The 25,111-nt window shown below is 37.7% G+C and overlaps 3 protein-coding genes across 3 annotated transcripts; 2 read left to right on the forward strand and 1 right to left on the reverse strand.

Moving 5' to 3' along the window:
- The first annotated feature begins 2,363 nt into the window (after positions 1-2,363).
- Positions 2,364-4,983, forward strand: pfdn6 (prefoldin subunit 6). Its single transcript, XM_023283404.3, has 4 exons — positions 2,364-2,546; positions 2,768-2,838; positions 2,956-3,080; positions 4,688-4,983. The coding sequence occupies exons 1-4, from the start codon at positions 2,483-2,485 to the stop codon at positions 4,806-4,808; spliced, it is 381 nt and encodes a 126-aa protein (XP_023139172.1). The 5' UTR covers positions 2,364-2,482; the 3' UTR covers positions 4,809-4,983.
- Positions 4,984-11,574: 6,591 nt separating this feature from the next.
- her5 (hairy-related 5) lies at positions 11,575-15,123 on the reverse strand. Its single transcript, XM_055016430.1, has 3 exons — positions 14,983-15,123; positions 12,187-12,285; positions 11,575-12,080 (listed from the first exon to the last, which is right to left on the reverse strand). The coding sequence occupies exons 1-3, from the start codon at positions 15,121-15,123 to the stop codon at positions 11,649-11,651; spliced, it is 672 nt and encodes a 223-aa protein (XP_054872405.1). The 3' UTR covers positions 11,575-11,648.
- her11 (hairy-related 11) lies at positions 11,845-18,022 on the forward strand. Its single transcript, XM_035954275.2, has 4 exons — positions 11,845-15,925; positions 16,812-16,907; positions 17,023-17,116; positions 17,227-18,022. The coding sequence occupies exons 1-4, from the start codon at positions 15,872-15,874 to the stop codon at positions 17,853-17,855; spliced, it is 873 nt and encodes a 290-aa protein (XP_035810168.1). The 5' UTR covers positions 11,845-15,871; the 3' UTR covers positions 17,856-18,022.
- The last annotated feature ends 7,089 nt before the right edge of the window (positions 18,023-25,111 follow it).

A 25,111-nucleotide genomic window follows, 5' to 3' on the forward strand; every position in this document is an offset into this window, starting at 1 on the left:
ATATTGACAAGTTGTTATATAACTTCATATGGAGGAACAAAAACCACTATATTAAAAAATCAGTAATAATGACCTCATATGATAAGGGCGGCCTTAACATGTTAGACTTTTACACTTTAAATAACGCATTCAAAATAAACAATTCATTAAAAACCCATTCTCAATTTGGAACTTCATACCAAATTTTATTTTCTCTAAATTAGGAGGCTTACATTTCCTTTTATTTTGTAATTACAGTGTTGAAAAATATCCCCTCAAAACTATCCAACTTTCATAAACAGATTCGTCTCTCTTGGTCATTAAACTACAAACATAATTTTCCCCCACATAGATACTACATATGGGACAATAAAGACATCATATACAGAAACAAATCCTTATTTTACCCTTTTTGGTTTACTCACAACATACTCCTGGTTCATCAGTTGTTTAACCCAGAAGGGTCACTAATGACATATCAAGAATTTATTTTAAAATATAGTATCATAATCCCTATTAATAACTTCATATTCTCATAAATACAGTCCCTAAAGGAGTAATTATGTTTTTTAAAAGTACAGCAGGACAGAATCCAACATTATTACCCACTGATCCAACCAAACTGAAATTGGTCAAATTTGTTTCTCCTCTGCAAACAATAGCATTCGTCGTATACACTCATTATTTCAGAAAGATGTTGTATCAGTCCCATATGTGGTAGCTTATTGGAACACCTTTATTACTAACCTTAACTGGAAAAAGACGTGGAACCTGCCAGCTAGATATATGATAAATAATAAAGTAAAAGAAGTATCTTTTAAAATAATTCACATATTTTTCCCCATCAAAAGTCTTTTTCCAATGATTCAAAAGAGACGTAGATATAAATTGCTCTTTCTGTGAAGGACACCCTGAAGATGTATTTCATTTATTTTGGTCTTGTCCTTTCTCCACCAAATTATGGGAAGATATTTGCAAATTGATTTCTACTTGTATTGAACCACATTTTTCCTTGTGCTTTGAACATATATTGTTTGGCTTCACTGACTATCCATCTGCCCAAAAAAAAAAAAAAACAAAACATTTTTATATCATTAATCTTATTATATATCTAGGCAAATGGCATATTCACAAATGTCGATACACTAATCAGAAACCACTTCTTTCTGTCTTTGATAATGAAGTCAAGCAATATATTAAAACTATTAGACATTTCACTAATATGAAAGCCATTAAGACTCTCGATCTGTGTGCTCTTATTAATATATTTATGTAGTGTAATGTTCTGAGGTGCTGCCCCTGAATGTTTGTGGCCCCCTAGTGATTGTCTTTACATTGTATTGTGTTGCACTGTACTGCGTTGTTTCTTTAAATAAAGATTTCTAAAATAAAAAAATAAATAAATAAATGTGAAGACAATTGCCAGGGGGCTACAAAGATTCAGAGGCAGCACCTCAGAACATTACACTACACGAATATATTAAATAGAGCACACAAATCAAGAGTCTTAATCAAAATCAAAATCAACATGGCCAATAACCAAACACCACATGGCATTTTTAGAGAAATATTCTTCTAAAATATTATATATACAATTGAGTACAATTGAAATTCAAAGTTATTGATAAAGATATTGTGTAAACCTGTTGACATGATAAGTCCACACTTGACTCACACACTACTTTATATTAAATAAGTCAGAAAGTCTTGGAGTCTGGCCAGTCTTTTCTTCAGGAGGAATTGACATCATGTGGAGCAGGTCATGTGATCTGGCATTAACACACTTCCTTGAGAGGTGTTTTTGTAACTTGGGGAACTTAGTTGAAAGTCATTTCTCGGACACAGATACAATTTGTTATTTTCCATATATAATTCGATATATTGCCGAAAAAGAAATATCTGTCACGATTATCTCAATGAAAAAGAACACAAAACGATTTTTGAATCAGCTCATTTTATTATTGTTTATCTCATTAGAAGGTGGTTGTTATTAAATTTGGACGGTTATTTAGCTGACATTTGAGTGATAATAAGTGGTGGTTTCCATAATAAATAATTAAGGAATTTGTAAAACCATGATCATAGTGAATATAAAACATTACCTTTTTACTTTTAATAAAAATGTATGCAAGATATATGCCATCAAATTCAAAAGTCTCTCAATTATATATTGACCCAGCAACAGTTTTCATTAATACCAAAAAACCCCAGCTTCCTGAGTAAATACAGGCAAGATTGTTCTTTCCTGTCTAAAGCATTTGTATTTGCTGTCCAGTTCAGCCTGCCGTCCAGCTGCACTTTTAGTAAACTTTTATTCATCCATACTCATATCTAATGCTTTTATTTGTGTAGGCTCTTACTTTGAAGGGATGAGCTAACATCCGCTGTAGCCGCTGCCCCTTCCTGTTAGCTTCCACTGCTTTCATGTCAGACCACATTTAGCTTCCCTTCTCTTTGTCACATTCATTCACTTTACAGTGCTTTTTAAAAACTCTAACCAAACATGGCAGAGGCCATTCAGAAGAAACTAAAAGCGGAGGTAGAAAAATATGCGCAGATGCAGAAAGGTGAGCGTCAGTTAGCTTCTCGTGGCTTCTCGTAGTTCTGTGGCATGTTGAGTCGAGCTAACTGTCCATATTAGGGCAGCTAACCAGACGTTTAGCTACCTGCTTAGACTTTGCCAGAGCTTTTAAAACTCGCATTTATGGTGACAGTGACAATTCTTGGCATTGGTACAAAAATATAATCAATATTTGTCCTCATTATCTCATGTCTGTGTGTCGTTCAGATGTTAGCAAGAGCATGTCAGCCAGACAGAAGCTGGAGACGCAGCTAGCAGAAAACAACATCGTTAAAGAGGTAACTCAGCTCAGTTTCTCATGTATTATCATCCACTGTTAGCCTGTCAGCTTTCAGTACTGGAATAGTACTCTTGTACACTGACGACATGATCTGTGTGTGTTGTTTTTTCTCCAGGAGCTCGATCTGCTGAACAGCTCAAACGTCGTTTACAAACTGATCGGTCCTGTATTAGTAAAACAAGACGTGGATGAAGCCAAAGCCACAGTGGCAAAAAGGCTGGAGTATATCAACGGAGAGATGTAAGTCAAGCTTCCGTGCATCCCACAGTGCTGTTGTTCATATTCCTTAAGCCTCTACAGGTGATATGGTCAGTGAACTCCACAGAGCTGTAGGATAAAATTAGATTACTGCCAAGATAATAAGAAAAATTTCTTTTTTTCTGAGAAGTGTCTGACCTATACAAAAAGATGATTTAGTTTTAACTGCCCCTTGGGAGCCTTTTGTATAGTTCATTCTGGTTTCAGTTAAAGGGGTCCGTTTTTGCCCCTTTCAGTCATGGAATGGGTAACGTAGCTTAAAATGATGGCATCGTGTTATTCAGATATATGTCACTTTTCTGTTCCTTACAGTGACGGAGAGAGACAACTAAAGCATGCAATATTTGTCAAATGCAAGAAATTAAACCGCACATCAAGTGATGTATGATACTTAAAATGCATTAGCAAGAAAAATACAAAATCTAATCTATTAACAAGTTTACCACATTCTCCAAATGACTAAAACGGTGGTTTTATGTGTGATTTCTGAATTTGTACAAAGTACGGCAAGAGTTCAACATAACTGTGGCCACAAAAACAAAGTAAGATTTAGTCTTCATGGGTGATTTCAGGGCTCTGTGTGACGGTAATGTTGGACAAAGATGGGACCTTATGAAATCAGCGATCATGTTCTATGTTTAGGTGACATTTAGATGAAAGAATAACTGATAACGCTACAAGCATTTATCTACAAAACCATGAACCCTTTTCCCTGCTCCTGTAAGCAGATTGATAACAAGTATATTGTCAGATAAATATGTTGATTTTCTTGCAAACTCATGCGGTCATTTGTATACAAATGATAAAGCAGAGATAACCCTGTAGCTGTAGTGAACAGTAAATAACTAGAGTAAATAACATTTATATTCACACATTGTGTCCATTATTGGAGCAATAATCAGCTTTGTAAAACGTTCTTCTGCATATGGACTAGACTGTTGACTTGCAAACAGACACTGAAGTGTAGAATTGGTGGCGTTCCCTTTTAAGACAAACTGCAATATGCTTATTGTTATTTGTATGTTTATACTTTACTTAAACTTTTCAGTAATCCTTTTTATTGAAAATACAAACACAATTTAGCACCTTATTTATTCTACAGGAACAATGCAAGTTACTTTGCACATTCTTGCACATTGGTTTCATATTTTTCTTCAGTGTAGTGTGTGAGCTACTGGATATCATCAGTTTCCCCAAGGGGATGATCTATCTATCTATCTATCTATCTATCTATCTATCTATCTATCTATCTATCTATCTATCTATCTATCTATCTATCTATCTATCTATCTATCTATCTATCTATCTATCTATCTATCTATCTATCTATCTATCTATCTATCTATCTATCTATCTATCTATCTATCTATCTATCTATCTGTGACAAGAAAGTCATTTACTGTCAAACAGCAGTCAGTTTAGTGGACACATCCTTAGTACAACACAAAATAAAAGCTCTGTTCCAAACATTTGATTCAACATTAAGGTCACTGTGGAAGTACTCAGTGAACACAGAAGCAGTTAAATGTGTTTTATTCCTGTGTTTCCCTACAATCAGTATATTTACGCGTTCTTTTGTCCCGTTGCAGTCAAAGGTACGAGTCGGTCCTGAAAGAAATGGAGAAGAAATCTGAACAGCATCGAGAAGTGTTGACTAGTTTACAGCAGGAATTTCAGAAAGCTCAGGGCCTCGCTGCTGGCAAAGTCTGATATACCAGGATTCTTCTGCACGCATGCTCACACACACACAGTAGAAGGGATTATAGTGGTATAATGTAAACCTGCTGCATTAGGCTGAGGAAATTCTGCTCCTATCTTGTCATTCATTTGCAGTGTTATTACTGTGACTTTGCTCTTGTTACTAATAAACATGTTTTTCATGAAAGCGCAGCTCTCGCTTAGTTTTTATTAAGACGCAGCTTTGTTTTATGAGATGTTTTGATAGATTACACAAATTCAGATTTCATAGCTGCTCAGTTCAGAATTTCTAGAGGCAGTAGAGAAATGTTTTTATGATACTATCCTCTGATACATCAATAAAAAGTTAAAGCCATGATAATTAAATATGAACACTAAAGAAGGAAGTGGAAGACAAGCAACCTGAGGTAAAAAACACAAAGCAGATAAAGCCAGAAAGAAAACTACTAAAATGCCTTCACATAAAGAGAAGGGAATTTGTTGACACAAAACACAGCTTCAAGTTCCATCTGTCACCTCTACTGTAAAATGAAATAATGCTAAAACAAACGGTGAACATCTGGAAGCGAGGATGCAAGAAAAACTATAGGACATTGTAGCACTAAGAAAGTATTTTTAGCTGATTTTAACACAGTAAAATTAATTATTTTAACCTGTTTTGTAGAACTACCATTTTTTAAATCCCTAATATAATTAATAATAATGATTATTATTATTTTACAGCCAAACCATATGAGCCTAAGATAAAATAACAAATTACCATTTTTTAAAAAACTAAACAAAACATATTTTTGATGTGTAAATTGTGTACAGTTTTAATATTTGTTTAATATGATTCACATGTAAATAATCCATTTCTGTAATTTTAGTTATTATTACTAATTTAGCAAAACAAGATTTGAACCACTAAATTTTAAAAAATAAAATATAGTTTAAAAAGATTAGTTGTTTGCAGTAAAGTAGACAACAGATTTAGTCAAAATAATATAGTTATTTGGTTTGTTGTGTTGTTTGACTTTATGGGCAAACCTTTTTACTTCACCAGCACCTTCATCTGTTCTCCAGGTCTATTTAGAGGGTTGTTCACCAACAACACTACTAAAAATGAACATGAAAAACCTGTAACATGCACCAATCTCATTGCAACTGGTGGTTAAAAACTTCAAATATAGTTTATCTCAGTGGTTCTCTTTTTCCAAACTGGTTCAGAACTCTGTGATATTAGTTTGAAAAATGCTAAATGAGATGACCTTCCTTCACTTGGAGTCTCACACCTGACTTACACTCTTCCAACACTTCATTAAAGGCATGGTTGCAAGATAAAAAATTCAAATGTACTAATTCAGATAAAGTTGTAAATTGCAAACATTATTTTGACATGTTGGATTAACATATTAATGGAGGTAATTCCATCAACTTGTTGACAACTTCAGTTTCTGCATTAGTTAATTTTAAACTAAATTCAAGTTAAGGCAACTCAATTAAATTGAACCAACAATTAAAATTTTCTTCACCTTGAGGTCAAAATTTCAAGTTCTTCATCTACAAAACACATTAGCAACTTAACGTTTGTACTTTTCAGACTTTAAAACTTTTGGTCGCAATCATTGCATTTAAGTACATAAGACTTCCTTTCTTTTAAATAACATGGAAATACTAGTGGGAATAACTTTTTATGAGTAATTGACTTTAAAACTTGTGTTTATGCTGCCAGCTATTGAGGAAGTAATTAAAGATGCCTTTTATTTAAGAGATAAAGTTAACACAGTTTCTTGTTCTTGTAGCTCATAAAAATTGTAAACTGTTGCATTGCACTGTAAAAAATATTTTTTTAATGTTACTTTTACGGTAAAATTCCGGCAGCTGTGGTTGCCAGAACGCTACTGAAAAATCACGGTAAAATATTTTCTTCATTTACGGTGAAGAAATGTTTGGTACTGTTGATTTTACATTTAAAAAATGGATTTCATTCTATCTTTTACTGTAAAGTTTTAGCCTTTAAAGAAATTTTAGTTTTACATGAAAATTGATATGAAAACACCACATAAAATGGAGTTTATATTACCTATCATAAATATTACAGCATTTTTCCATTATGAGAGCAACAGTTAGTGTATTTAACTTTTAATATGTGTGTTTTAGCAAGAATTCCAATTGTAACTGTCATAAATATTAACCCATATGTCTGTTCATCAGTTTGACAGATTAAAGCTGTATTTTTATTTTTTTTCCCATGAAATAGATGCAAAAAATGCCACATTACTTCTTATAAATATTGCAGCATGTTTCCATTATCAGTAGAAACTGTGAAAAATGGGATTCTTTTTGAGAAATAAATACAAAAAATTACAGCATTCATGTTATACATATTCTGGCATGTTTCCATGAAATAACTGCAAGAGAAGGGAAATGTAACTTTTTCAACATAAAAATAGTACAAAGAAGTTACAGTTTTCTCCCGATTAACTTATTTACGGTGATTCTGTGTTAAACTGTTTTAGAGTCTACAGGTTTTTACTGTCATGGTTTGACAATTTTTCACTGTAAAGCTTTTTTTTTTTTTTTAACAGTGTACTTCTTTGTTAAGTCCAAACAGTATTTTTTACAGAGTACTTCTAATTTGAAAATGATGCAATTATCAGCTTAAATAACTATCTAAGTATCTGTAGGCTGGTCTGATCCCCCAAATGTTCCAGGGTCCTGACAACTTGCCTGTTTCTGTGGAACATTTGCTTTAATTAGCTGGGCGTCCTGTTGCCACCAGAGCAGATGTTGTCCAGGTTCTGACCCGCCCAGCAGCTCACAGCAGTAAAAAGCTCAGCGGTGCAGCTTTGTTCACTTCTACCACCAGCGGAGGGTTTCAGCTGCACGAATAATCAAAAAGTCTTCAATGGTTCAAAGACTGAAAACGTACTGAGAGTCTTCAAATCTGATGAGAGAAATGTTTGCTTCAGGGCGGCCAGTTAAAGAGCAGCAAACATGTCAGACATGTCCTCTTTTTACGACAAATCTGGCTATTATTTGTCATTCATTGTTGACGTATGTGTGTTTAAGGGAAATGTAAGTTCAGCCTCCCAGTTATAGTCTTGATCATGGAGCTTCAGCGAACACAGAACTAAATCTGTGGCTCTAACGTGAAGGGAGGGAGAATATGTTCGGACACAATGAATCTGTAGATGTTCAATGGGCAGTAAAGCTACTCTTGATAACTTGAGCAGAGTGGTTTTCAATGTTTTATTAACGTTTCAGCAGAGATGTCGATCTAGAATTAAAACTGCAGTCAGAAAACCTGTTTGTGTCTTCGTGCGCTTTTACGCACACATGACTCTCAGATTCTGCTGCTATGGGATGTGGCAGATGTCTAGAAAAGTCAAGTTTCACGGATATTTCAGGTTTATGTGGCAGGAATATTTGGATTAAAACTTGTCTGGATGAATCCCGGGCTCCATCAGAGCTTTCACGACAGTTTTTTAGGATACATGTGTTCGTTACGCCAAAAATTACGCACAGAATTTATGTGTTTAATCTGGAGATTGGATTGGATTGGAGTACAGAGGTGAACTTTTAAAGCAGCAAAATAAACCTAAGTCACCCCTGATGTCTCACTTAATGCGGTCTTGGTATTTTTTCAACATTCTTGGGGTCAAATCCTCATAGTTTTTGGTCTAAAAAAAGATCTGACTGCACAGGAACAAAAGCTTACCTGAAAATGTCATTTATAGCTCGTGAGCTCTCTGTGAATGTGGACTACAGATAACCTCACACAGACGTGCAGTAAAACCAAGGTGTTTTCTTGCACGAGCCTGTCGCCTCTAGTGGCTCGTGGGTGGCAGCAGAACCATTAACACCCTGAGGTGCTTTTACAGCCTCCAGTCTGCGGATGGAAACGGGGCCGACACGTGTCCGCAGAGAGACCCGTAAACGAGGCCTAAAACATCGAATAAAACAATCCGCAAAGTTCAGTTAAAGTCAAATAGCAGCTGATTCTAGAGTTTATTTGGTTTTGCTTGCTTCTTGTGTGTTTGGTTTCTGCTTCACGTTTTACAGGACTGAGACTTTGCAGCCTCAAAACGTCTCATCTGCACAAACTCTGAATGTGTTTTGTGGAGATACTAAAATACTAAAATCACCGTTTCATTCCATAGAACCGAGGCCTTATTGTGGGAACTGCGGGCATCAAATGGTTCGTTGATGAGGCCAAACGGCTCTTCATCACTTTGTCTTTATTGTGTTCGCGCTGATGTGGTAAAAACCAACACTTGCAGAAACCAGCTGCTGATTTAAATGTTTTACGCTTTTCATATATTTTTTTTAAGTAATCAAAGTTTAAGCCCACCCTGCCATCAGACCCAGACACTTTTACGCTTTTGTCTTTGGGTAAGTAGACAAACTAAGCAGATACATCCGCATTACTGATAATCCTGACTCCTAACCTTTCCATTTTTACCCTGCATCCACTGGAGCTGTTTAATCTTCATTTAGACGGATGCCGCTCTAATGAAACCCTAATCTGATTCCAAGTTTAATTGATTTACTTAGTCCTGTGTGGGCTTTTCTTCGGGGGGTCAGAGCTTAAAGGAGCACAAAAGAGCATCCTGTCCAGAGATCAGCCCTGCGGGACTAACACCCCCTTTGACACAAGAAGCTTTCAAACAGGCCAAGAAGGAAATAATGTATTTAGCAGCGAAATCTCCCAAAAGACCACAAGATCATGAATGAGAATTGTATATAAACTGTTGCAAAAATCCATAGGCAATGAGCCACGAACCAAAAATCTACAAGTTACTCGTTTATCCTCTGGAAGGGTTTGGAAATATTTGCATTTTTTATGGCTCTTTGCATGAAACTGGCTTTGCAGGCTTCAGTCCCAGCAAGCAAACTTCCAAAGGCCTGGATAAACCAGCGCTAGGATAAAGAGGCCAAACATTTAAGAGGCTGCCCGACAATTAACACCATCCACGATAACAGTTGATGGTCGAGAGATTACAGCTTTCAGTGCAAATTTTCAAATGAAAAGCACACGACGGTGGCCATTAACACACAATCCAGCATCCAGACAGCTTCAATCGATCTTAAAAACACGAGAGAGTGGAGCCTCCAAGTGTGAAATGTGTAGACCCAAGTTATCAGTCTGTAGGAGCAAAACTAAATACATTTAGAGAAGTTCATGGATAGTTTATTTACTGACTTTAACAAAACAAATGTGCGTTGTGTTTGACTTAAGAGATAATGACTTATTTACTGTCATTCCTATGTGTGATGATAGAAACTCCCATTTACGGACCATCATTCCTATTAACTAATAATAAATCCACACAAAAGAGTTCATGTTGCCAGTATTTATTTGTCACTCCTACTTTATGTAACACAAGCGATGGCATTTTTCATTATTATTATTAGACCATCCTTGTTTTCTTTAATTTCTTGCTCAGTTTAGTTCCTGGTACACTAAAGGTATATTTGTTTGGACAAATATAATGATAACAACAAAAATAGCTCATAAGAGTTTAATTTAAGAGCTGATATCTGACATTTTCCATGGTTTTCTTGATAATAACCAAAATCACAGAGATCTTCATAAAACCAAGATTTAAGACCAAAGGAGTCAATTTATGGAACAATCTAAACAAAGAATGAAAAGAAAAATATAATTAAAACCAGCATACAGCAGACCTCTCAGACACTATAGTAATTTTGTTTGTTGTTCGTTTTCAATGCTCATTGTAAACTTATTGTTTATTATAAAGGGGCAGATTACATCATTTTATTGTTCTTTCTGCTCCTTTTCATTTGTTTTATATTGTATTAAAGTTTTTTTTTTTTTGTCAGTGATTGAAATAAAAACTAACCATCTTGGAGTTGAAGATTCTAAATCAACTCGAGGTTTGGGTAGTTTTTTTTTTGGTCAAATATAGATTTACAACTACCAGTTGAAACCTTAATGTGAGTAGTAAAAGCATTAAAAAAGCAGCCACTACAATCCAAACTGAGCACTGTCTGTGTCCTATTTTTATTCTGTTGTTGGTTTATTAATACTGATACATTTACATGCAGATTTTATTGCCAAGTTTCTTCACTGACTGTGTAATCCTAGTCTGCTGTAATGTAACTACACAGCTATAATACTCTCTGAAACACTGAAGTATTTTAGAATTGTACTTAAAAAGGCAGCAGTCTAGGATAGTTACTTTACACCGCTGGATGTGAACAGTCTGTGAATGACCCCAATCCTTTGCTCTTTTTACATCTGAAAAACTGCTCTGAAGTTCATAGAAGCTCCCTTATCAACATTTCAATCCTCATAACTGCTGTGCAGTCTGGATGAAGTATGTGTTAACTGTCCCATAGCTGCTCCCCTTTCTTCACCAGTCCAGCTGTAAAGACTGCCCAAGTACAGGCCATTCACAGAGCAAAGAGGCCACTACAACCACTGGAACGGTCAGGAAGTTGTGCTTTTATTCAGAATGGGTTTAGCAAGCACAATCCTGAAATCTGAATTCATGCCTCAAATGGAACAAGTCAGAGCAAAGCAACAAGTAGAAGCAGCACCAAAAGTCAAAGCACATAAAATGGGTGTTTCAGAAACACCAAAAACTCTTTATGTCGCAACTAGGGTTAAAAAAAAAAGGAGAAGTAAAAAGCCCCCCCCCAAAAAAAACACTGCCATTCCAAAAAAAAAAAAAATCAGTTAAAAAAGAATCAAAACATAACACATACCTATGTAGGTGTTAAACAGGATGAGAAGATCATCAATATGTGACAGTTTTCATAGAAAAAAAAATCATCACTGTGCAAAATATTTTGAAAGATTTTAAGATGTCCAACATGATCACACTGCAGCTCCATGTGACTTCAAGGCCAAGGCCTCCACACTGGATCAGTCATGTGCGTGGAGGCTGTGGAGGGCAGCAGGCTGCTGGTGTCGCAGTGGAGGCCGCTGCTGTGGTGCTGAGGAGACAGAGCTGCTGAATCCCCGGCAGGATGGATGTGGATGCGCCCCGGAGCGGAGGAGTGAGTTTGGGGCTCAGGAAGCGGGAAAGGAGCCTGAACTGCGCCCCCTCCGGTGTCCTCCTGGCTCTTGCTGGCTACGAACTGACTGACCCTCAGCAAGCAGGTCCTCATGCCGTCCTCGTAGCTCTGCTGGCGGGAGCAGGTCGGCCTCTGCTCGCTGGACAGGACCCTCTTCACGGCCTGGTGACCCTTCTCAGTGTCCCTCTCTGTCTTCAGGAACTCCACCACACTCTCCAGGATCTCAGCCTTCTCCACCTTTGGATTCTTTAGTTTCTGTATTCAGAAAACAGAATCACAAGTCACCCACCAAATACTGAGATTTTTATTACAGCGACGCTTGCGTAAAATCCACACTGATTTAAAATGAAACCAGACGTACCTCACTGTTTGTGCTCTCCAGCACCAGAAGTCGTAACGTCTCCAGACTGTGGTTGATCCGCTCCCGTCTGCGTTTCTCCATCTGAGGTTTGGAGACCTTCTAGAGGAAATAAAACACCTGGATGACCAGTCTGATCGTGATTTAACGCCATTAATCAAAACATCTAACTTCAGATATGTATCTTACCCTCCTCATAGGCCTCCGTCTGGGTGACCTGTCCACAGGAGCTAAAGTCTTCATGCTGCTCTCTGACTCTCTCTGTGCTGTAGATCTAAACTAAATGTAAGTGAATTTGTTGATTTTCGTGCATTTAGCCCCGCCCCTGCTAGACACACCCCTCCTCATCCAGCAGCTCGTGGCCTTGGCAAAGAGGAGAACTGATTTAATTTATATTTGCATACATATTTACACTTAGCTGTGCATACTGAGAGGGTAAATGGCTCCAAACATTAGAGTTTCATTAAGAACAGTTGAAAGGATAAACACTATGGCATGTCTTAATCCTGTAAACTTAGAGTTTACCCTGAAAGTCCTAAAGCTTTTTCAGAAGAAATCCTAAATGATTCCTGTGAATTTCTCCAAATACTAAAAGACAATCTATCCACTGTCTAGGAAACATGTATTACTGTCGAATAATGTTTACATTCTTCACAATCTATAGGAAAATGCATGTTGTTTTAACTAGATTTTACAGAACTATTTTTAATTATTCAGATGTTCTTTCATATCTGTAAGAACTCTATAGTGTGAAAACCAAATATTAAATACATTCTGAATAATATCATATAAAAACTATGGAAATCTGGTGGCAAAAGAGCCAGAAACAAAACAAAACACTAGACTACTGGAATACTGTAAAACTGTAAAAACAAACAAAACCAACAACCTTGTAACCTTGATCATTTTGAGTTATTTGTATTTTAAGAAAAATACATCTGTAAAAAAAAATTAAAATGATGTTACTATTTTTCTCCTTAACATAAAGATTTTTTCCCCTTTTCTTCTGCTGATGATCTTTGGTTAGTTTAAAAACACTAAAATTGGGTCATTTTACAGTTAAACACTGAAAAACAACAAATAACTATTTGTTAAAATACACATTTTTGATCTTGACATTATTTACAGCTTTGGCAATGTGTGTTTTAGTCATGAGTTATTAACTGTAGTTTAACAGAACAAGCTAAATCTGTTAAATGAAAGTGATTACAAATACAAATGTAGTTAAAAGACAATTGAAAACTTTTGTTGTTTACAGAGCAGGCAGCAGTTTTGATCTTATTTGTGTATTTATTTATCTCTCTATTCTGTTATAGTGAACCTTTTCACTTCTCCAGTACTTCCTAAGGGGTCTGTCACCCAAATTACTAATTGAATTGAATTATTATGATTAAAAACTGTCCACTGTTGGGTAAACTGTTTAAAAAAATGTTTGTACATACATGACCAGTCAAATTTGGACACACCTTCTCATTCAATGCTTTCTATTTATTTGTATTATTTTCTACATTGTAGAGTAATACTGAAGATTAACACTTTTTTTGTTTACAACATAATTCCATATGTATTTTTTTTATAGTTTTGATGTCTTCAGTATTAATCTACAATGTATAAAATAAATAAAAACCATTGTATGAGGAGGTGTGTCTAAACGTTTGACTGGTGTACATTTATTTTTAAAAAAGTTTTTATTGTTTATTTTTGTAAATTTTAAGGAGACGAAGAACTTGATTTTACTGGAGTTTTCTATACTGAATAAGAGTGAAAACAGTAAAAGCGAGGAGTGTTCTTCATTAAACAAACCGTCATTATCTCTTTTTACTTGTGGCACGTTTTAGGGGAGACTTCTAAAACAGAACATGTTAGTGTGTTAATAGCTGCTGTTTCTGGTATAGAACTGAATGTCTTCCTCTACATGTAAAAGCACATTTTTCACAGTTCAGTCAGTTCTTTATTGAGTAACGAACCCCCACAAACCCTCAGACACCAGAACAGATCCTCTCTCCGTGTTGTGGAGTCAGATTGCCAGACTCACACCTATTGTGTTGAGTGGATGAGTCGGTTCTTATCTCTAGTGGGTGTGGTGCAAACACCCCACGACTGCTGACTGGACACTTTCTGTGCAGGAGCAGTCTGGCGGTTTGATATTCACGCAATTTCTCCATCAGATAATTTCAAAGGCCTCAGAGTTTTAGGGCTTTGAGTTTTTGGGGTAGCTTTCTGCGCACTGCATTTATGGTCGCCCTGATCCTCATAATAGGCTAAAGTGTGGAGATAACACAGGGATGATCGGATCACTGGGAGATTAAGTGGCTTTTCATGGTCAGTGATACTTCCGTTTAAAATCAAAGAGAGGGCGATTAGTGGAGGATCAGAGCCCACTGATGGTTGCTGTGGAGGCTCAGGGGGAGAAACACTTTAGAAGATACATTAGAAGCGCAATGGTGTAGATCCAGATGAGGAAACTTATATTTAATACGGAGAAAGTTTGGATCCGTCTGTGCGTAAAAGCGCACAGGATTTAAGCCACGTGGACCCGCCACATAAATAAGCCTTATAATATGCTCTCCTGAGCCTGTGATGGAAACTAATTGGTTTAAAACGCGCCTTTTGTTGGCAGAGAAATGAAGCGTCCACTTCTAATATCGTGACTGCTCGTGTGTGTCAGCCACAGTCACAAAAGAAAAATAGAAGAAGCGTAAAAATCGCCGACAGCTGACAGGAACGTGGAGACAACAAGTGGTCCGATGTTGAAAGAGAGCTTCTGTGTGAAGTCCAAACATCAGGTATCAAACCGACCTCAGGCCTGACGCAGCGCGCACACACTTCACACTCAGGCGCAATAATCATCCTCACACTCTGGCGCAGCAGCAGACGGACGCGATCTGCGCCCTTTTGCTCCATAACGCAGCTCAGGTACTGGGCAGCCACTGCGCTCATTTTTACTCAAATCTATCTTATTAACAGCCAAATTCAGTTTTATCCGATGTGCGTAAACGCAAATGGAGATATTCTCGCTTTTACAGTTCACCTCCTTCATTTGTTCATGCCCTCGTTTGGTCCTTTTTTTTATCACTTAATGCAAAGTGCTGATGCCTCACACATCGTAAAAAGTCCTCATAGCTGCCCACTTTCTCACCTCGCTTGTGTTCCCACGAAGGAGACGAGAAGTTTCCCATCGTCTCACTTCACTGTCTTCTGGGAAACCACAAAAATCTGCATTTACTAGTCAAATCAAGAGGTAAGAATCATTTTACACTTTTATTATTTTTCTTCCCCAACAGTATGTGTGGCTTTTCAGAAATGTATTTTATTTGTAAAGGCGTGAATTAAACCTACATTTTTACAGTTCATGCAGCATGATTTTAATAATTGTACCTGCAGCACATTGATATTCCAAAGTAACCCTACAAAATAAAACAACATTTTATTTTGTTTTTGTTGCTGATAAAAACCGAAACTACAGATAGTTTCGCTTCATTAAACAATTAAATGTCGCTGTGGTTAATTTACAGCTTCACTCTCATCCGGACCAATAATAAATCCATTCACTGATCAGTGGCGTCACTCCCACCTGTCAGCCAATCACAAGCAGCAGCCAGTTCCGCTTTAAAGGCTCCTTCAGGCCGCAGGAGGCGTTTTAAACTTCTGCAGCTTTCTGTCAGGACGTTTGCATCCAAACTGCACCATGACGAAGAAACGACAAAGCCAAACTCTGGATGATGGCAAGAGCAGGAAAAGGGTAAGAACTGTTTTCAAATGAATTTTAAAAAGTATTAATTAAGGAGGGATTACATTCTACTGAGGCACAAGTTTGAATTTAGATTAATGTTAAGAAATCTAATTTTAAAATAAGCTTTTAGCTCTTGGGTTGCCAGATTGAGGATCATTTTTAGTTCTTAAATTCTTGATCTGACTTCAAACCTTCTTGGGGAGAAATTTAACTTATAAACAAGCAATTTACATTTACAGCTTTAAGCTTGGTGGCTTATAAGAAACATTTGTGACTGCAAACATGATTTAAAAAAAAAAAAAAGTAGACATCCGGGAGCTCAGGTCTAAATATAAAGCAATGCAAAAGGAATTGGGATAGCATATATTGCAGGCGTTATTGCACAGAGGAACTTTTTGTAGTCCACAAAGAGGTCTTAGAAAGCATCAAAAATGAAAAGGAGATTATAATAAAGAAATAGCAGTTAAATTTTGCAACCAGGTTTATTGATTTGATTTTGATTTTTTCCAAGTATCATGGATGTTTGTTTATGAAATGGTCAAAAATATAAAGAAAATACATATTTTCCAGTGAAATCAAGTAGCACAGATTGATTGCCTTCACTGTACGGGGACTGATTATACCTAAGATAAGATAAGATAAGATAAGATAAGATAAGATAAGATAAGATAAGATAAGATAAGATAAGATAAGATAAGATAAGTCTTTCTTAATCTCACAGTGGGGAAATCTGCAGTGTTACAGCAGCAAAGAGGAAAGTGCAATGTATCAGTAGATAGTTATAGTTACTGTTGTTCATTGGCTCATTCCCAGTCTGGAATCCCCTTGACACTGTACATTTATTACACTATTCCACAAATAAAAAGCTTTCTCCTGCTTATTCGCCTCTTTCTAGATCCTGAAGCCGGTTGTGGAGAAGAAGAGACGAGATCGAATAAATCAAAGTCTGGCTGAGCTGAGAAGTTTGCTGCTGAATTCCACATGTGATCCGGTGAGTCCCGTCAAAACAACCCCTCTGAACAACACATGCAATTTGCAAAAAAAAAAATCGTAACAACAGTGATGAAATGCAAATCTCCCCTTTTCCCGACTGTTTTTACCAACAGCGACTTCAGAACCCAAAAATAGAGAAAGCTGAGATTCTGGATTTGACTGTGGAATATATTCAGAAGTGGACAGATGGGAGGAACTTGAGCAATGGTCAGTCCAGAAGAATAGCAGATTGCATTGGAGCTTGAAAATTACAGTCAGGGGGAACAAAGTGTGTATTAATGTGGCACTTGTTTGTGTGTTTTTACTCATTCACACAGATTCTAGTAACAGTCGAATGATGACCCCTTTGGTGAAGCTCAGTCACTCAGACTGCAGCGCTCCTCCTCCTCCTCCTCCTCCTCTTCCTCTCTTCAGCATTGAGAGTGCAGGTTTCCAGCAGTGTGTCGCCCAGCTGAGCGGCTACATGCATCGGATACCGGCGGCCCAGAGAGCAGGACTCATCGAGAGGCTCAAACATCACTCGGACAGCTGGCAGCCAAAACCAGACTTCACCCAGAAAGTGTCTGAGACGCCTGATGCAGCTTCCGTTGATGCCATTTCTGACACCAAAGAAGAGTCTCCCAGGTTGCTTTTCCCATCCCACTCCCCCTTCCAGCCTCACTCCTGCTCCACACCGGCCCACGACTACCTGTCTCCTCCCCCCTCTCCCTGGTTCTCTCCTTCCTCTTTCCCACCCTACACCTCCTCCCCTCCTTTCCCGTCATTTGCCTGCCACTTCTCCTTCCCCCCCAGCCTCTCACCTCCATCCTCCAACACCTCCTTCTTCAGTTTCTCACCCACACTTCCTCACACCAGCCCGGCCGGCCTCCACGTCCCCCCGAACCCCGTCCACAGGGAGGGGTCGGTGCCAAACTCCTCCTCGGCCATGTGGAGGCCTTGGTTTTGATCTGGAGCAGAGACTCAGGAAACTGACAGCAGAGACACCTTGTGGGAACAAACTGGAACTGTGGAGCTGGAAGGAAAACTCTTAGTGCCTGGAGTGTACAGTGTAAATATGATTAAAGTTGCCTATATTTTGTATTTGTTGGAAATAAATCTCATACTTGAATCTCATACAGTCTTAACTTGTACTTTTATCTCTCTACTTGCATTTTTTAAGTGTACATCACATCCCCTGAATTCACTGATGTCCACTCAGGCTTGTGAAACTGAAAAAAACTCATACATTTCAAAGCCAGATATCATCACTATGTCTGTATTTAACACCTGGAATGATGCCACTTTTTAGCCGAGGCTCCTTTTAATACTTTTTGCACAGTTGTAGGCAAATAACTTTTCTAAAATTATATATTTCTGACTGGTCACAGTAGAAACAATGAGAAAGTAACATACAGTAATAAGATCACTAGGCCTTGAATATGTATAGTTGATTGCAATGCAGTCATCATTAATAATTGCTCATAATTATACCAAGCAAAAAGACAGGGCTAGAGATGGAAACATGATTTGCACAGATACAAACAACTTTGACAAGCGTCTCCTCTTCGTATCTTATCTCGAATACTGGTCTCTTATATAAAGATTTAGTACTTGTGCTCCAACATTAACACAGCTGTAGTCATGGAGGTGGAATTAAAGGGATTTATAACCACAGCAAAGCTTTCAAAGAGAACCAGGAATCAAAGGAAAGACCAACAGTAGAGCAATAAAATCAGAGTGAAGCGGTCATTGGGTTTGTCTGGAAAACAAAAGGACGCCAAGTGGACCAACAAAGAGACCAACAAGTGGACATGAGACACACTTAAACCTGATCATCCTGCCATGAACTCACAGTGTGAACATTCACACTCTGCTCTCAGAGGAGCAAATAACCACCAGTAGATGCTGTTAGTTGGCTTCAGGACACACAATCAGCACAGGATGCAATATGAGGAAAAGAGCCTAACTGCATTTAAGATGTTTGAATGATTAGAGGATATTTAAGTTTACTGTAAAACAATCTAATTAAGGTAAATTTAAAGAAATATTAACAGTATGTACAGGTGGATGTGTTCATAGTTTATTTTTATGGAGATACAGTAAGTTGCTAATTGAATTTTTTGCACTTTAAAGTGTTTGGATGATTTAAATCAGTGGTAGCCAACACGGTGCCCACGGGCGCCTGGTTGCCCGCAGAGACCACGTGAGTTGCCCCACACATGCTCTAAAAATAACACTAGTCACCATGAAATTCCTTATAAAATATTATAGTTGCTGTTATTTTTAAATCGGAAATACTTACATTAATGCAGATTTTAATTTCCAATATTTATTATATATATTTTTAAAAACAAAAATGTCTTCGGTGTAAATGAACTTTGACGTTGTCCGAGTCAGAGTTCACTGCGCATGTCAAACCACCACGTCACTCTGAAGCGTCCGGTCGCAGACACTTTGGGAAGCTAGATGTGGTTTTTACCCCCAAAACATGACAGAGAAGTGAAAGAGAAAACACTATTTTCACGATGACTGGGAGGAAGAGTTCTTTTTCACGACAGTGAACGATAAGTGTATGTGTCCTATTTGCGGGGCGACTACTGTGACGGCAAAGCGGCACAATGTGGAGAGACTTTACTTTAGCCGCTACAAAGCTTCCATGCTAACTAGCCACCTGCTAGCGCACATAGACTGGATGCGCACTACGGACAGGAAAACCCGGGACTTAAAGGCAGCTTTGGCATCTACAACGTGGCGAAAAGTTTCTTCGTGGAGAAAAATGTACCATTAGAAAAGCTTGTTTCAATGACGACGGATGGGGCTCCTCCATGACGGGTCAGCATGCAGGCTTCATTGTACGATGCAGAGGTGATCCAGACTTCCCAACATTCCTACATTACCACTGCATCATTCACCAGCAGGACATATGTATGTACAAAAGTGGCCGGATTTGATCATGTGATGACTCCTGTCGTGTAGATCATAAATGGCTCCAAAGCCAAACAACCAGGACATTGAAGGTGCTGCTGGAGGAGCTGTTAGCTGAACATGATGACCTGTTACTACACACAGAAACCCCATGGATCAGCAGGGGACCAGTTTTGCAGCGTTTTTTGTCACTGTTGGCCGAAATCAAAGTTCATGCAAGAGTTCATGCAATCTGCTTGAGGACACTGAGTGGATTCTTGACCTTGCATTTTTAACGGACATCACTGGGAAACTGAACCATGTGAACTGTGAGCTGCAAGGTAAAGGTAAGACATGATGAGCTCTGCAATGCCAGGCTTCCCACTAACACACATTTACAGGCAAAGAAAGAGGTAACATATGTTGTCATTCAAAACACCGTGACATTACACAAAAATGTGAAAAATAATTTGTTGAAAACATGCAATGATTTGTTATGATCTGTTAAAAATGTTGCAATGCTGGTGAAAATGCTGGTGATTAGTACTAATGTGATAGGATTCATTTCAAAATGTGAAAGAGTTGATTATTTTTCTTACATAACTGATAATTTGTACAAACATGGGACAGAGTTCATGAATTGTTCAAAAAAGTCCAACGCCTTAACCTCTCGGCCACCATGACTACAAAGCTTCCCCTTTTTGAACTGGAAAACAATTCTGCAGATGAATGATGAAACTAGAAGTTCCACCCTGCAAGTTTACAGGATTAGTTTTTTTATGTTTGTTACTTATGAAACCCTGGAAGTCTGAATCTGTGTTTTTGTCGTCAGTGACTGTGGATTTAAGGTGGAAATACTCAGCTGTGGTATTGGCTGCTTATTTCAACCATGATGTGTCTTTCAGCAAATAAAGAACGCCATGTGGACACATTATCAGGACAAAAAACCCCCAAAAACAACAACAGCTAGGTTTTCTACTGAGAAGGTCTTAAAAAGTTAAACAAAAATATAATTATGCAAAACAGAAAGAGAGGTTGGAAGGTTTAAAATCAATTTTCTGAAATGTCCAAAATATAAAAGCGTACTGATTTTCTTGATTTTAAGGAGGTACTGTATTTTGTTTCAGGAATCAGGTCTACTAAAAGGATGGAATATTTGATGCAACACTGAAATTATTAAATGTGCTTTGACAAAAAGGGGACTTGTTGATTTCTTCCAATATGTTATGAAGTGTTCTGTAGAATTGAGGATAATATGGGAATCCTGTGGACCAAAAGGAACCAGTGAAAATCTGGCAGAAAGGTTTCCAAAAACAATGTAAAAAAATGATGGAGTAATGCATTGTTCCTGTGAAAGTAATGGAAAATATCTGTAATAAATAATGATATTTTTACCTGTTTTAAATACAGTGTAGTTTGCAGACACAGATGTGAAAATTATGATTTGTTTTTAAAAAAAAAAAAAAAAAAAAAAAAAAAAAAATATATATATATATATATATATATATATATATATATATATATATATATATATATACAGATTTTTACAGATTTTTGATGTGACAGTATGTATAGTTTTGGCTCTTTTATTGGCAACATGTAAATTATATATTTTGTTTTGTGATATTAGATATTATCTGTAATTTAGCAAAACTGAGAAACTCTGAAAAATAACACTAAAAAAATCACTATTTTCCAATCTTTAATCATTCTTTTAGAAAATAGTAAATATCTCTAAAAAAATTATACAGTAAATTCAATAAATACAGTAAAAGTAGTGTTATTTCATGGTCAAACATAAAAGAGCGAAATACCATTTGTAAAAATACAGGTTTTTGCTGTGAAGGTTATTTACAGTTTTTTCATTTTTGCAGTCAACATGTAAATGTATCTTTTTCTCTGTAATTTTACAAGATATCTGTCATTTAAGAAAATGGGGAACATTGGCAAATAAACAGTAAACTGTTAACAAACAAAATTGGTAAAAACTGTTTTAAAAAAAATCTATTCTTTACAGTGTGTGGGCTGCACAGTGGCTTGGTGGTTAGCACTTTGGTCTTGCAGCTAGAAGATCCCTGGTTCACGTCCCAGCCTTCCTGGGATCCGTCTCGGTGTCTCGGTGCAACAGTGTGGTTCGCAGGTGCACAGCTCAGGACAGAAAGAACTTATCCCGGGCGGTGAAAACAGCACAGAGGATTGTGGGAAGTCCTCTTCCAGACCTGGACTCAATATATGCGGGCCGGGTCCAGAGGAAGGCCTGATGTATCGCTACCAACCCCACCCACCCGGGAAATGGACTGTTTGCTCTGCTGCCCTCATGCAAGCGGTACAGAAACATAAAAACTTTAACTTTCAGAATGAAAAACAGTTTTTCCCCAGAGCTGTCCAGTCCATTTACCCCCTGAACACATAAACAAACACACATTGTGCAATAAAGAGCTGAATCTGTACTGGACTGCACTTTACCAACCATCCTACTGCTCATTTGCACTAATTCTATTTCCATACTTATATCTTTTGAGAATTTTATTTTATTTGTATATAGTGTGCCTTTTTCTATTTCTTTTTTATCTATAGCTGGGAGTCACCAGTCAGAATTTCACTGTGTGAAAACATAATGACAATAACGATTCTTGATTCCTGATTCTTGATTCTATATGCATGGAGTTTTCTCCAGGTTCTTCAGCTTCCTCCCACAGTCCAAACATATGCTGAGGTTAATTTCTAACTCTGAATTATCCATAGATGTGAATGTGAGTGTGATTGTTTGTCTCTCTGTGTAGCCCTGTGATACACTGTTACCTGTCCAGGTGTCCCCTGCCTTCTCCCTAAGTCTGCTGGGATAGACTCCAGCCCCCCATGACCCTAATGAGGATGAAGTGCTGTGTAGATAATGGATGGATGGATAGTAGCAGGAATCTTCCACTTCAGCATTAACAAAAGACCAAAGTTCAGGTGTAGTTTTCAGCTAAAAGCAGCTACATGCATGGAGGCCTTTTCTGGTCATGTAGGAGTGGAATCCCATTTCATATTCAACCCCTGTGTACAATTTGAAGCAAACTATTCACTGAATTCCATCTGTTTATAATTGATAGTCTCTGGTAAAATCTGTGAAAAACTCCAACTGGACACATTTAGCTCTGCAGGCCATAAAAATGAAGAAAGAATCTCCCTCTGGTTCAGTACTGTGTAAACTGTGTGAGGGTTTGAAGATGCGATCACTAGAGGGCAGCACTGACCCAGCAGACGGGTGTTTGTCAGAGGAGCTGATCTCGATTCCTTCCTGACCTCTTCCAATGAGTGTAATAAAAGGCGACGGTGATTTGGGCCAAATAGAGGATGTCATTGAGCTTTTCCATCAACGATAAGCCCAAAATGCCTGATCATCATTCCTCCCTCTTCTCTTTATCTGCTGATTAAATCTCTATTACAAGCTCTGAATATTTTCAGCAGGGAGGCACCAAAGGATTTGGCTTGAGAAAACAGAATTTATCACATGATAGAACATGTCTTTGGATAATCGTTTTTGGTTTTTTTTTGAAGAAACTCTCTCTGAGCGAGTGCCATTAGCTCTGAGGTGGCCATTGTTCTTTGTCAGAGAAATGAGAGGGCAGCCACATCACCAAGAGCCTGATTCTCCACACTGCCTGTTTTGATCATCCTGTAAAGAGAAAGATTTCTGCGGCACGGCACATAATTAATAGGCAAAGAGATCACCTCTTGGAGTGACCTGACAGTGGGTGAAAAGTCCTTGGCATTTTCTGAGGACAAGCTAATTGGAGCTGATCCTGTTACCCTCTTTAATCACTGTTTTTTTTGTTTTTGTTTGCCAGCATACATTCCTGATCTGGAGAGAAAAACTCTAGCTGCTGTGCTGTGAAGATGTCATGGGTTTGTCACGGCCTGCTGACAATCTGTAAATTCTTTCATGTCGGTGCATTTCAAAAATCCAAACTCTGAGACGGAGCTGGTGTCAGACTCTTCCATCACACATGTGCACACTTGTACACCTTGAAAGTATAAACGCTCAACAGAGAGTAGCTGGCGTGAAGCTCAGCAGCTCTGCAGATGTTTGTCATGACAGAAAACACCAAATCTATAACTGATAGTAAGGAACAGCAGCGATTTACTCTCATTCTGGAGTTCTTATCATGCAGACTTGGACAGATTTACACTACCGTTCAAAAGTCTGGGGTTCAGAAATGTCCTTATTTTTGATAGAAAAGCATTTTTTCAATGAAGGTAACATTAAATTAATCATAAATCCAGTGTAGACATAGTTAATGTGGTAAATGACTATTGTAGCTGGAAACAGCTGATTTTTAATGGAATATCTCCATAGAGGTACAGAGGAACATTTCCAGCAACCATCACTCCTGTGTTCTAATGCTACATTGTGTTAGCTAATGGTGTTGAAAGGCTAACTGATGATTAGAAAACCCTTGTGCAGTTATGTTAGCACATGGATAAAAGTGTGAGTTTTCATGGGTGATCCCAAACTTTTGAACAGTAGTGTACTTATTGTTCTCTTTCAGTTTTGAGATGATGCCTTGATAAAACTGAGTTCCACACCCGAGGTTATTTTCACAGAATTCTGCACTCTGTCTAACATGTCAAAACACCGTTATTCGCAATGTTTTGCTGTTTCTATCTTTATTTATAGGGACTCACCCAATTCAGACATGGTTGAGGAAAATTTGATTATGATTTTTTAAACAAAAGTCTGTCTTGTTTACACATTTGCAGGATTTTTTAAAAATCAGATCTTGTTCTATTTATTTCTTTTTATTTGCTACTTGCTATGTTTCTCTGTGGGTTGATCTACATATGTAACCTGTTTAGGAATGTACTTTATGGTAATTTAGTCCATCCATCCATCCATCCATTATCTACACACCGCTTAATCCTCATTAGGGTCGCAGGGGGCTGGAGTCTATCCCAGTTGACTCAAGGTGAAGGCAGGGGACACCCTGGATAATTCACCAGTCTATCACAGGGCTGCATATAGAGACAAATAATCACACTCACATTCATACCTACAGACAATTTAGAATAATCATTTAACCTCAGCATGTTTTTGGACTGTGGGAGGAAGCTGGAGGAAACCCACTCATGAACAGCGAGAACATATAAACTCCATGCAGAAAGATCCCAGGAAGGCCAGGACGCAAACTGTGGATCTTCTAGCTGCAAGGTGAAAGTGCTAACCACCACGCCACTGTGCAGCCTGATAATTTAGTCATTTAATGCACATTTAATGGGGCACACTGATGAGTTTCACTATATAGAGTATATATTTTGGTGATGTTTGAGATTCCT

This window comes from Amphiprion ocellaris, chromosome 13, assembly GCF_022539595.1.
Source record: "Amphiprion ocellaris isolate individual 3 ecotype Okinawa chromosome 13, ASM2253959v1, whole genome shotgun sequence".
Classification (NCBI taxonomy): Eukaryota; Metazoa; Chordata; class Actinopteri; family Pomacentridae; genus Amphiprion; species Amphiprion ocellaris.

What these genes read in the sequence shown, in the direction of transcription:
- her11 (XM_035954275.2), top strand. Translation starts at nt 15,872, where the DNA reads ATGACGAAGAAACGACAAAGCCAAACTCTGGATGATGGCAAGAGCAGG. An exon ending in ATGGCAAGAGCAGGAAAAGG is followed by an intron (nt 15,926 to 16,811) that starts GTAAGAACTGTT and finishes GCCTCTTTCTAG; the next exon opens with ATCCTGAAGCCGGTTGTGGA. An exon ending in TGGGAGGAACTTGAGCAATG is followed by an intron (nt 17,117 to 17,226) that starts GTCAGTCCAGAA and finishes TCATTCACACAG; the next exon opens with ATTCTAGTAACAGTCGAATG.
- her5 (XM_055016430.1), bottom strand. Translation starts at nt 15,123, where the DNA reads ATGAGCGCAGTGGCTGCCCAGTACCTGAGCTGCGTTATGGAGCAAAAG. An exon ending in CGCGCTGCGTCAGGCCTGAG is followed by an intron (nt 12,286 to 14,982) that starts GTCGGTTTGATA and finishes TATTTCCTCTAG; the next exon opens with AAGGTCTCCAAACCTCAGAT. An exon ending in TGGAGAGCACAAACAGTGAG is followed by an intron (nt 12,081 to 12,186) that starts GTACGTCTGGTT and finishes TTCTGAATACAG; the next exon opens with AAACTAAAGAATCCAAAGGT.
- pfdn6 (XM_023283404.3), top strand. Translation starts at nt 2,483, where the DNA reads ATGGCAGAGGCCATTCAGAAGAAACTAAAAGCGGAGGTAGAAAAATAT. An exon ending in ATATGCGCAGATGCAGAAAG is followed by an intron (nt 2,547 to 2,767) that starts GTGAGCGTCAGT and finishes TGTGTCGTTCAG; the next exon opens with ATGTTAGCAAGAGCATGTCA. An exon ending in GAGTATATCAACGGAGAGAT is followed by an intron (nt 3,081 to 4,687) that starts GTAAGTCAAGCT and finishes GTCCCGTTGCAG; the next exon opens with TCAAAGGTACGAGTCGGTCC.